The sequence below is a fragment of the Thunnus albacares genome, chromosome 11 (genome assembly GCF_914725855.1).
Source record: "Thunnus albacares chromosome 11, fThuAlb1.1, whole genome shotgun sequence".
Taxonomy (NCBI): domain Eukaryota; kingdom Metazoa; phylum Chordata; class Actinopteri; order Scombriformes; family Scombridae; genus Thunnus; species Thunnus albacares.
In genome coordinates this window covers 24,797,478-24,809,785 of record NC_058116.1, presented here as the reverse complement: position 1 = coordinate 24,809,785, position 12,308 = coordinate 24,797,478, and the positions used below count along the sequence as shown (strand labels likewise).

General features: G+C 39.6%; 1 protein-coding gene across 1 annotated transcript; it reads left to right on the top strand.

The window, feature by feature from the left end:
* Positions 1-798: 798 nt before the first annotated feature.
* Positions 799-12,050, top strand: LOC122991679 (lactase-phlorizin hydrolase-like). Its single transcript, XM_044364875.1, has 17 exons — positions 799-1,544; positions 2,443-2,498; positions 2,651-2,734; positions 2,868-2,961; positions 3,241-3,319; positions 3,987-4,686; positions 4,777-5,425; positions 5,782-7,335; positions 7,473-7,741; positions 8,088-8,378; positions 8,704-8,902; positions 9,190-9,380; positions 9,634-9,740; positions 10,070-10,201; positions 10,410-10,633; positions 10,890-11,126; positions 11,329-12,050. The coding sequence occupies exons 1-17, from the start codon at positions 932-934 to the stop codon at positions 11,577-11,579; spliced, it is 5,730 nt and encodes a 1,909-aa protein (XP_044220810.1). The 5' UTR covers positions 799-931; the 3' UTR covers positions 11,580-12,050.
* The last annotated feature ends 258 nt before the right edge of the window (positions 12,051-12,308 follow it).

Genomic DNA, 12,308 nt, shown 5'->3' with positions numbered 1-12,308 from the left:
AGCTGATTTTTTTTAGCCTCAACACAAAGACAAAAATGTTGTTGCTTTTGTCAGTAAAGACACCAAGTGCACAAAGGTACTTTTGCGTAACAATAGATGACATTAAGTAACCCCCTACATGTAAATAATCACCTCCACCTCTTTAGGCATTCAAGGTACAACAATGTGTAAGAGATATATAGCCAATAATAAATCTCATTGCTTGATTACCCTTACATGTTATGTTGTGTCAGTGGCAAATTTGAATAAAAACAACAACCATCAATTTTAGCTAAGAACACATTGTGATTTCAGCTTCAGTTTATTTGAACATATTAACAATTCCTAATTCTTGTTAGATTTAAGAAATTCGATGAGTCACCACATGTAGAAGACACTTTAGTCCATTAGATTCATTCAATCTAAATTCAAAGAAGATTTCTACCCTAATACATGAATTAAATTGAAGCTCCTGTACTAAAAAGCGGGTTTGTTTGTGTCACTATGAAGTGATATCAGTTTACTTTGATTCTAAACCCTGGTCCCAGACTCCATTTCTCAGTCATGAGGCTCAACTAGTGTTACACATTTCTGACCAGTCGGAAATTAAACATTCTCTCCAAAGTTCTGCCTGTTTAGTCCTTAATCTCTTATTGGATATAATTGTAAACTTATAGCTGCTGTTATTTCTTCTGTAATTTTCTCCTTGACCTCTACACAGATATGTATTACCTTTAATCTTCTACCTCCTGTGTGACCCTTCCTCAGAAACACTCAAGGCTGTGACCACTCTTACCAAACACATCATAAAGTATCACAGCAGTGGTGACCCTCGCATAGAGTAGTGTCAATTATGAAACACGGGTGTGACTGAGAGTTCAAGCTTGTAAACAGCACACATATAAAAGGTTAGCCATCCAAGGGCTCAGTCAGTTCCCCACACTCTGACAATATGTCCCTCCTGGGGAAGCTTCTCTGTCTGTGTCTGATAACTGTGTACGGGTGCAAGTACCAGCAAATTGATAAGCAACATCAGGCCATATTTCTTGCAGGTCCCTTGACCAACGAACAGGTGAAAGGCCTCAATGGTAAACCTTCTGAAGGGGCACTGCTGGACTCCTTTGACTGCAGGCATCCCATACCTCCAGGTTCTAGACAGTACTTTGAGTACCTCCAGAGCAGAGGGGTGACCCACTTCAAAGTGCCGCTGTCATGGGCTCAGCTCCTACCTACAGGCCTCCCGGGGCAGCCCCAACAAGCTGTGGTCACCTGCTACCAGACCCTGCTGAAGCAGCTGGTGGAGGTGGGCCTTCAGCCTTTGGTAATCCTTCATGGATCCACTGTGCCAGAAGTTCTGAGATCAAAGTATGGAGGCTGGGAGAGCCAGGAGCTGGTTGAGATGTTTCAGAAGTATTCAGAGTTTGCACTTAGAGAGTTTGGAGAGCTGGCAGACTCCTGGGTGACACTGAGCCACCTGGAGGAGCTGAAGGATGCTGAGCTACAAAACGCACTCATTGCACACACCAGTGTCTACCGCCGTTACCACCAAGTGTTTCCCGGGAGAGGTAGGAGATCAATATTTCTTACTTCAATACTTTCAGCATACTCTGAACCTATGTTGGACTCATCTTGGATAAGACTAATGATTTATTGTATACAACATGTAGCTTTAGGGAGTAGAGAAATCTTTGAGTGTCTGGAATTAAGAAAAGATTATAAACTGCCTCTTGATTCCTCTCACAGCTCAGCACTTATCTTTATTCTTTTTGTTACTGTTTTCCTTGCTTGTAACACACATACTTATTGTCTGCATTGTGTATAGCACCAGCAGTTTTATTGTCATTTATTGTCTTGCTGTGTTTTCATTGTGTTTATGTTTTCATGGTTTTATGGTTTTATGCTGTCTTGTTACAAAAAGAATTTACCCTTCCAGCACCATAAAGATCTGAACTGAACGCAACTGAAAAAAAAGATTGGTCAATCATTATTTAAAAACTGCAACACGTGATAAAAATCTTCTTGTACCTTTATTCTACCTTTAAATTTCCCCTATAAGTTGCTTGTATGATGTAGATATATTCTCTGTCTGGTTGCTCCAACACATCATTGCAGCTTTACAGTGAAATTTTTGAACTCAAGACATGTTTTGTATGGCTGCACCTAATGGAGATCTTACAATATGTCATACATTTGGAAACTTTGGGACTTTCATTTATAATAAAATTATGTTGATTTGAACAATCAATGCTGGATTAAAGAGATAATTGCCAGAATAAATCGCAAAATGTTTCTAAAAATACAACATGAATGGCTGTGCTTGATGAGATAAAGGTATCTTTTCACCACCTGTCAAAGGTCATGATAGGGGAATGGAGTAATGCAGGAGAAAGGAGAGTGTCCTCTCTCTGTCTAATAGGGGAGGAAAGGTGTAAATAAAATGTGAATTCACATTATGTGTTTCAGTATCCATTTCGGTAAAGACCAGTGAAGTCCCAAACATCTGTGACACTCAACTTCTGGTAAGATCAGAACACAACCATGTTGTTTAAAGAATCATTATTTTAGTATTCTCCTAATAGATACAGCGGTTTGATAAGCTGTTTGATAGTGTCTAAGGAATTGTAAATGTTTTCCACATCCAGCTAAACTCTCACATTCATCTCTATTTCAGAAATATTTAGATTTCCTGTCTATTAAAATTCAATATGACTGCACCACTGAAGGAAACCTAGCTGAGGAACTTCAAAGTGTCATGGTATGTAGCATAAATAAATACTGCTATGAATAATAAATAGTGAGCTCTTGCTGTCCTAGTTAGGGAAATACTGGCTTACTTAATTATTAATTAATTACATGCACTTGTGTTGATTGTTTCTGTTTTATTGTAGCAAAATTGTGAAGACAAACCCATTCTGTTTTATGAGGTGAACATCAAGGACTGTTCTCCTTATCAGTTCTTGTCTGATACCAAAATCTTAAAAGGTAATCTTTCATGTTATGAATTAAGAGTTGCAACGTGATATAAGTTAATTATTACACTTTAATAATTCACTATTAACAATACAACAAATCCTAATTAATGTGATTAATTTGTGGTCATTCAGACATTTATTTATTTAATAACTGGGATAGACTGCACTTCTGTATATCTTTTAATGAAGAATAGCATCACAGATTCATATAATTGTATAACAATGTAAGATACAAGCATGATATGACACATGACATTTATGATATATCTCCTTTATTATATTTTTACAGTGCTGAGCAATGACGGTCAAAATGTTCTTGGATTTGACATGGTGGATCTGTTAGGTCCATCTGACATTATCCCAAAGAGGTATTACTATTTATTAAAAAAATATTTTAAAAAATGAAGGATTTAATTAACAATATATCTTGACCCAATCTTGGTGTACATTTTTGATAATTACATTTTCAGATCTTGCAATTGTATGGCATCACATGCAGTATTTGTGAAACACACAGTTGCTCTCTTGGCAGGGCAGCAGTTTTGGTACCAGTGCGAACCCCTGCACTTCACTTGTGGGAAACAATAAGTTGTGGAGCCAGTTAAAACCTTTAATTATTTTATCAGGAGATGTTTTGACTAATTTAGAATACAAACTGCACAAATTCCGCTCTGGCAATTCTGACAACAAATTAAAATTATGTTAAGTAAACACACTGCAAATAGGAAATGATTTCAAATTCACACACAACCAATGATTTGCAAAGTGAGAAATGGGGCAAGGAGTTACAATGGAAGGGGCACAGTGAAGACTGAAAATAGATATCATGTTTTGGTATACCCTGCACTACAATGTATTTGTATATTCATGTGTGTGTATATTGGAAGGGGAGTATGCTTAAAAATATTTTTATCCACAAAGGGGGGTTCTGCACGTGCATTAAGGTTATATTTTGGCTGCTTTTTAGGTTCTTGGTTTCTCTTGAAGTACTCCAATTTAATTTTGTTTCTAACATCTTGCTCCTTTTATCTTCAGTCATTCATATCAAAGTGATACCACCTACAACAGAAAAAATATTCAAACATCATCATGTTCCATACCCTACTGCAAAACTTGGACTAATTTTGCCACCATGACCTCATCTGAACGAGACGCCTTCCTGAATGAGACATTTCCTGTTGACTTCCAATGGGCCACCTCCAGTGAGTCCTTCAAGGTTGAAGGCGGCTGGTCAGAGGGTGGGAAGGGAGAGACCATTTGGGACCATTTTGGTCATGAAAACAAGGTTTTTGATAATCAGACAGCTGATTTAGCTTGTGACAGTTACCACAAGGTGGAATACGATGTCTATCTGCTGCGAGGTCTTCATGTCAACACCTACCAGTTTTCCATCTCCTGGGCCCGTATTTTCCCCTCAGGCCACAGGGGCAGCCAATCAGAGAGAGGGGCCATCTACTACGACAAGCTGATCAATGCTCTCATTGAGTCGGGCATACAACCTGTTGTCACTCTCTACCACTGGGATCTACCACAGACACTCCAGGACCATGGTGGATGGACCAACACTTCCATCATTGAAGCCTTCAGGGACTATGCAGACTTCTGCTTCTCCAGATTTGGAGACAGGGTCAAGAGCTGGAACACATTCAGTAGCCCCTGGGTGGTGAGCCATGCTGGGTATGGAACTGGTGAGCATCCCCCTGGTGTAAAGGACTATGTGGTTGCCTCCTATCAGGTGAGAGCAATATTTTTACTATACTGTAAATACATGCCGATACACTGTCATTCTGATACATTTACTTTAACTTTTATCTTGCCTCTACAGGTCACTCACAATATGCTCAAGTCCCATGCTGAGGCCTGGCATGTCTACAATAACAAGTACAGGACAAAGCAAGGGGGGAAAGTGGGCATTGCATTAAATTCTGACTGGGCTGAGCCCATGGACCCCTCCAGACCTGAAGATAAAGCAGCTGCAGATCGCTACCTGCAGTTCATGCTGGGCTGGTTTGCACATCCCATATTTGTAGATGGAGATTATCCTGCAACACTAAAGACTCAGATTGAACAGAAAAAGAACAAGTGTCCCCACTCTGAGCCTGCCATCCTCCCTGTTTTCACTGCTGAAGAGAGCCAGAGGATACATGGAACAGCTGACTTCTTTGGATTAAACCACTATACCTCCCGGTTGGTCAGCAACAGTGATGGTACTTGCAGCCCTGGTCCTCAGGGGGTGGGTGACTTCCAGGCCCATGTGGACCCCTCATGGTCCTCTACAGCTTCTGACTGGATCTATTCTACACCTTGGGGACTGAGAAGGCTTCTAAACTACATTTCCACAGAGTACTTGAATGTTACCAAAGTGCCTATTTATATAACTGGGAATGGTATGCCGACAGATTACAGTGGAGACACTCTCAATGACAAAAGTAGAATAGAGTACATGAGGAGTTACATCAATGAGGCACTGAAAGGTATGTTCTTCGGAGTAGTATATACTGAAATTTCCATTATAATTTTATGTATTAGTATATTAGGTAAGAGTTTTGGCTTAAACATAAGTTATTTAAATTATGCAGTCTTGACCTGCTCTATGTGAAAAGTGCCCTGAGATGACTTTTGTTGTGATTTGGCGCTATATAAATAAAATTGAATTGAATTGAATTGAAATTAATAATTTTATAGTGCAGCAAATGGTTATTCTTGTTTATGTTAATGCAGCTTAAACAAGCTTGAGTATGCTTTTCTTTCATAATTTTAACTTTTTCAAAACTTGTCCTACAAAGCCATGTTGAGATTTGCTTGCTGAATTTCTCTATTCTCTCAACAGCTATACATTTGGATGGAGTAAATGTGCAGCGATTTACTGTCCAGTCACTCATGGATGGTTTTGAAGGTCCACAAGGCTATAGTGAACGTTTTGGATTGCACCATGTCAACTTTGATTCACCGGACAGGCCCAGGACTCCAAAGCAGTCTGCCTACTTTTACTCCAAAGTTATTGAGAAAAATGGCTTTCCTTCCAAAAAACAGTATTTAAATACACAAGGACTGAAAAATACAAAGTCAAACAAGTTTTCTTCAATCCCACCTTCCACAGTCCCATCCCAAGCCAAAGATGTTTGGAGGAAATTCTCAAGCCAAACTAATTTTCAGAGAAAACTCTACCATTACGGCACTTTCCCACAAGGCTTCAGCTGGGGAGTATCATCCTCAGCTTACCAGATTGAAGGTGGCTGGAATGCTGATGGGAAAGGGCCTAGCATCTGGGATACATTCACCAATAAACCTGGCAGTATCCCTGCTAATGCCAATGGAAAAGTGGCCTGTGACAGCTACCACAGACTTGAAGAGGACCTCTACATGCTGCGAGCTCTGAGGGTGAAGTCGTACAGATTCTCTTTGTCCTGGTCCAGGATCTTTCCTGATGGTCAGCGTACTTCCCTGAACCAGAAAGGAGTTGACTATTACAACAGACTCATTGATGGCCTGTTGGTGTACAACATTACCCCTATGGTGACACTCTACCACTGGGACCTCCCCAAGGCTTTGCAAAACCTTGGTGGCTGGGACAATGTAGGCATGATTGACATTTTTAATGACTTTTGTGACTTCTGCTTTGCCACCTTTGGAGACAGAGTGAAATTTTGGATGACCTTCAACCAGCCTCACACGATTGCATGGTCAGGATATGGACTTGGACAGATTCCACCAAATGTTAAGAAGCCAGGAACTGCACCATACAAAGTGGCACACAACCTGATAAAAGCACACGCCAAAGCTTACCACACATATGATGATAAGTATCGCAAATCCCAAGGTGGTCTGGTATCCATTGCCCTCAATGCTGACTGGATTGAACCTATAGATGTCAATGTTCCCCGTGAAGTGTTGGCTGCTGATCGCGCTCTACAGTTCCAACTGGGTTGGTTTGCACACCCCATTTTCAAGAACGGTGACTATCCAGATGCAATGAAGTGGCAAGTTGGAAACAAGAGTGAACTCCAAGATCTTTCAGAGTCAAGACTACCTTCCTTTACCGAAGAAGAAAAGAGCTACATCAAGGGGACTGCTGACATGTTCTGTGTAAATCATTACACTACAAAGATTGCACGCCATCTTACAGCTCGGCTTTCCCCTCAGTCATATGAATATGATCAGGATTTGTCAGAAGCAGAGGAAGGTGATTCACCAACTACTGATATCAGCAACCAGAGAGCTGTAGCATGGGGCTTGAGAAGACTCCTCAACTGGGTCAAGGAGGAGTATGGAGATCCAGAGATTTACATTACAGAGAATGGAGTAGCTACAAACACTGAGACCACAGTTGATGACACAGACAGAATATTTTACTACAAAACCTACGTTGATGAGGCTTTAAAGGGTGTGTGCTTCATTTATTGCAGTTCTATATCACAGCTAGATTCCCCAGTATAAAATACAAGCCACCTGTGTTTGTCAACAAATGTTTTTTCTTTATCGATAATTGTATTATTTTTATTTTTATTTTTTTTTTTACAGCTCATGACCTTGATGGTGTGAAGGTGAAAGGATACATAGCAACATCTCTCATGGATTCTTTTGAGTGGCTTAATGGGTACAAAGTTGGATTTGGGCTGCACCACGTGGACTTCACTAACCCAAACCGGCCGAGGACACCCAAACGCTCAGCTCACTATTATTACCAAGTCATGAAGGACAATGGTTTCCCATTACCAGATGATGAGAAGATACTTTATGGACAGTTTCCCACAGGATTTAACTGGAGCACTGCCAGTGCCTCTTACCAGGTACATAAAGGCATGGTTTCCATAGTTCTTTTTCTACAATGGCTGAGAGCAATAAGGTGCACTGGCACTTCTTAGGTATGTTTGAGAAAAACAGAACACAAAATAATACCTGTCAACGTATCTGAATTGTCTTTAAAACATTAAGGCTCATTCAAAGAAGCACTAGGTTCGATATGTCAGCAAGCTGTTTGAAAGACAGCAATCTTTGTTAAAGATTTTAGAAATTCCTCTGAGCAGCATAAGGTGAAAATATTCCATGGCTGTTTTATGTGTGCCGTTGTGGGATACACAGAAGCAGGAGAGTTTACCATGCCTAGTACTGTAAACAACTATTTTCTCATTTCAGATTGAAGGGAGCTGGAGAGCCCATGGAAAAGGACTCAGTATCTGGGACAAATTTGCCCATACTCCTTTAAGAGTGGGCAACAATGACAATGGCGATATTGCTTGTGATAGTTATAACAAGATTGATGAAGATGTGAAGGTACTGAAGAAGCTGAAGGTGACCCACTATCGTTTCTCCATATCCTGGCCCAGGGTGCTTCCTGATGGCACCAACAGTCACGTCAATGAGGCCGGACTGAACTACTACCATAGATTACTGGATGCTTTGTTAGCTGCTAATATTCAGCCCCAGGTAGGCAGTGTTGTCATTGTTATTGTCAAACATAAGGTGTCAGATATTTCACTTTATTTAAATTTTGTAACAAATGATGTGTGGATCAGATTCTTGTGTATATGTTGGTCAAGTGTAAAGTATTTTCATATTATACAGTATGCTGAAGCCCCCTTGTGTAGGATTTTTAATTTTCTGGCTTTGGCAGCTCCCAGTGGTAGTATCAGAAAAAGACAGTGTGGCAGACAGCAATGTGTGTTACTAAAAAATATTATTTCAAACTGCACTTTACCCCCAAGATGTACAGCACTGTAATACACATTTTCTCCTCTCCTTTATTTTTCAGGTGACCCTTTACCACTGGGACCTTCCCCTGGCTCTGCAAAAAGTGGGGGGCTGGGAGAATGAGACCATTGTCCAAAGATTCAGAGATTATGCTGATGTTTTATTCAGCCAATTTGGAAGCAGAGTAAAGTTCTGGATCACTCTGAATGAACCCTACATCGTGGCCAACCTTGGCTATGGATATGGTACCTTTGCTCCAGGTAATCAAACAACTCTCTCTTGAGATACTTCTAACTTTAACCAGTATGTGTCAAAGATGCTTCATATAACAAACTCTGCACATACATTATTCTGCACAGTGAAGCTCAAACATCTAAATCCAAAAAAACAAAACAAAACACATTTTCAAGTGGAGGGGGGCTTTAATCACAAGACATACGATATGTATCTAATGGTTCTTAATATCCTATATTTTAAAAACTTACACTATACTGTATGATGATGAATGTGCTTGACAGCACTGTTGATAACACCTCAAATGTTTCAGGCATTATAGGTAAGCAGTATATTGCAGCTCACAACCTGATCAAGGCCCATGCTGAGGCCTGGCACCTTTACAACGACAAATACCGTGCAACGCAGGGTGGCCTCATCTCCATTACCATCAATTCTGACTGGGCGGAGCCACAGAATCCATACAAGCAAGAGGATGTGGACGCAGCCGAGCGCTACTTGCAGGTAGATAAACAGACGTCAACAATAAAACTACTTTGCACTGTATTTTTTTTTCACCTTCACACTTTATCATATGAGTAGGGCTTGAAACATCAGGAATAGTTCAGATAGTGGCAGTTATGCTGAAGTTCAGAAAAGTTTGCAGAAAAGTGGAGATTCAATTGTCTTTCAGTGAAACTTTCAAGGATGCATTCATCTGGTATCCAAAGCAGGTAAACAAATATGAATATAACAGCTATTTTGATTTATTCTGCAGTTCTTTATTGGCTGGTTTGCCCATCCTATCTTCAACGGTGATTACCCTGACGTAATGAAAACAATCATTCGTGAAAGAAGCCTTGCTGCAGGTCTCCCTGAATCAAGGTAAATGAAAAATAACTCATACTATCAAAAACATTGAAATCAATTTGGTTTCATATACAATATAATTATGAAGTAGAGTGCCATTTACTGTGAACTTGGTGTTGAAGCCTCAATCAATATATTGGTTCCTTCATCCTTTAGTTTTGTTTATGATTTAATTCAGTAAAACTAAAACTAATTGCTTGAAGAAGTAAGTACTATAAGAGATGAATGATTATTATTAAGGACTGGGAGTACATACTCTACATATGTACTATATCTCTATCTTTAATGTTAATATAGAAATCCTGGATTGGGTTTTAAAAAAGACTCTTCCTTTCTTATCAAAGGCTTCCTGAGTTCACTCCTGAGGAAATCAAGAGGATCAAAGGGACTCATGATTACTTTGGCTTCAACCATTACACATCAGTTCTGGCATTCCCCGTTGATCTTGGAAATCAGCAGGATTATGAAGGTGACAGGTAGGCTTGAAATAAAATGAAATCTTGATAAAATTTGATGGTTATGAATTAAACCCACAAATAGATACTTTGACTGTTGACTCCACATACTGTGCAGTGGATGCCAAAATATATATCACTTATTTGCATGTTAAAAAGGTTTGTTTGTCTTGGACAGTAAGAGCGTCAGCCAGAGTTACATGATAAACTGATTCAATCAAATATCCAGGGGCACTGGAAACAGCCGGGACCGCACCTGGATTGAATCTGGCTCCTTCTGGCTAAGGATCACTCCATTTGGATTTAGGAAAATCCTCAAGTTTATCAAGGATGAGTATGGAAACCCGCCCGTCTATGTTACAGAGAATGGGATCTCAGAACGAGGAGCTGCGGACTTGAATGACATCCACAGAACGCACTACTATGAGAACTACATTAACCAGGCCCTGAAAGGTACCACAGCCAATAAGAACAAAGTATTGGACAGATCCATGGACATTTTATTGCTTTTGATTGTGGAATTGAATTAAATTTCCTGTAGCTGATTTTGCATATCTGTAATTTAAATTTACAGGTCAATAAGAATGTAATACTTTGATATTTTTTATTATCATGAGCAACTAAGTAAATAATCCTCCTGCAGTCTTATTCAGTCAAAGTTTCTGAAGTACATGCATGTTAAATGTAGCCATTCCTGTTGATCTTTCAGCCCTTGTTCTGGATGGAGTTGATCTAAGAGGCTACACAGCCTGGTCATTAATGGACAACTTTGAGTGGGCTGCTGGCTACTCTGAGCGATTTGGACTTTTCTACGTGAACCGCTCCAACCCCACTCTTCCTCGCATCCCTAAAAACTCAGCTTCTCGCTATGCCTCCATCATTACCTGCAATGGCTTCCCAGACCCGGCCCTCGGGCCCCATGAGTGTTTGAAGCCTGAACCTGAAGGTAACATACTGCCGAGTCCACAAATTAAAAAACAATGTAGAATTCAGCAAGTAGTGCTGCCTCTAGATTTGAATTCTGGGCACACTTGCAACAGCATGCAGGTCATGAAAACAAATGTAACTGATGCTAGATCCCATCCTACATGCAAAGTAATTAGTAAATAATGAAATTTTCCTTGTTTCTTTTCCCTCTCTTACATCAGCTACTAGTACCCCTACTGCGACCACAGGAGTGAACTCTGTAGGTACAACTGTCCCTATTCTGCCTCTGAACATAGTGGACTTCTTGGGTCTGGAGCTTTCACCTCACGACGCTGAAGTGGCACTTTACGTCATCTTTGTATTTCTTCTTGTTAGTGTACTAGGTATCATCTTTGTTGTATATTGGCTCCAGAAAGCAAAAAAGAAGTTAAAGAGTGCAGCTGTGGATTCCGTTAAGATGGAGAGAATGTGAGGAAGGTTTTGAAAGGGATCAAGTACAATATAAATACAAAAGAAAGAAAGAAGAAAGACGTTTAAATGAGATTTTCAGTCTTTTATAAAGACGCCTGAAGATAATTGTTAAAAACATAAAATACAATTATAAATTGGTTTGTGAAATAATGCCATTAAAGACTGATTATTCTAATATAATTCAATGTTTAATTAATGAACTGCGGGTCATGATGTGGTTATAATTATCATGATTTGGTAAACCTGGTTTGGCTCCAAGGCAAAAATCAACATTTGCAGTCACTCAGTTACTCCAGTCTCTGTTTCATTTTAGCCACTTCTGCACCCTTTATGTCTTTCCATACTGAAAAGATCTGTAAATATTGGATTCATGGGTTTGCTACCCAGTTTTTGAATGTACTGTTGTGATAATTGCTGTTTCAGTGTTTCCAATATTTATTTTCAGAAATAAAAACTATACCTGAGTTTTTCAGATGCTTGTGTCAGTGTGAATGAATGACCTCTGGATGGCGCCAGCACATCATTTTCTAAGTGGACACTGGCCGTGATGCTGCTGTTGATATGTTGGTATGTTGGTATGGAGCAGTTTCACTTGTTAATTATTAAAATTTAACTGAAGTTAAAGCTAAGTGTAAATTAGGGTTGAAATTGAAAATGGTAAATCAAGAAAAACAAATGTTACACTCACTTTGAGCCACATGGTCTCCTTTGTTTTTCACGCATGCATTTT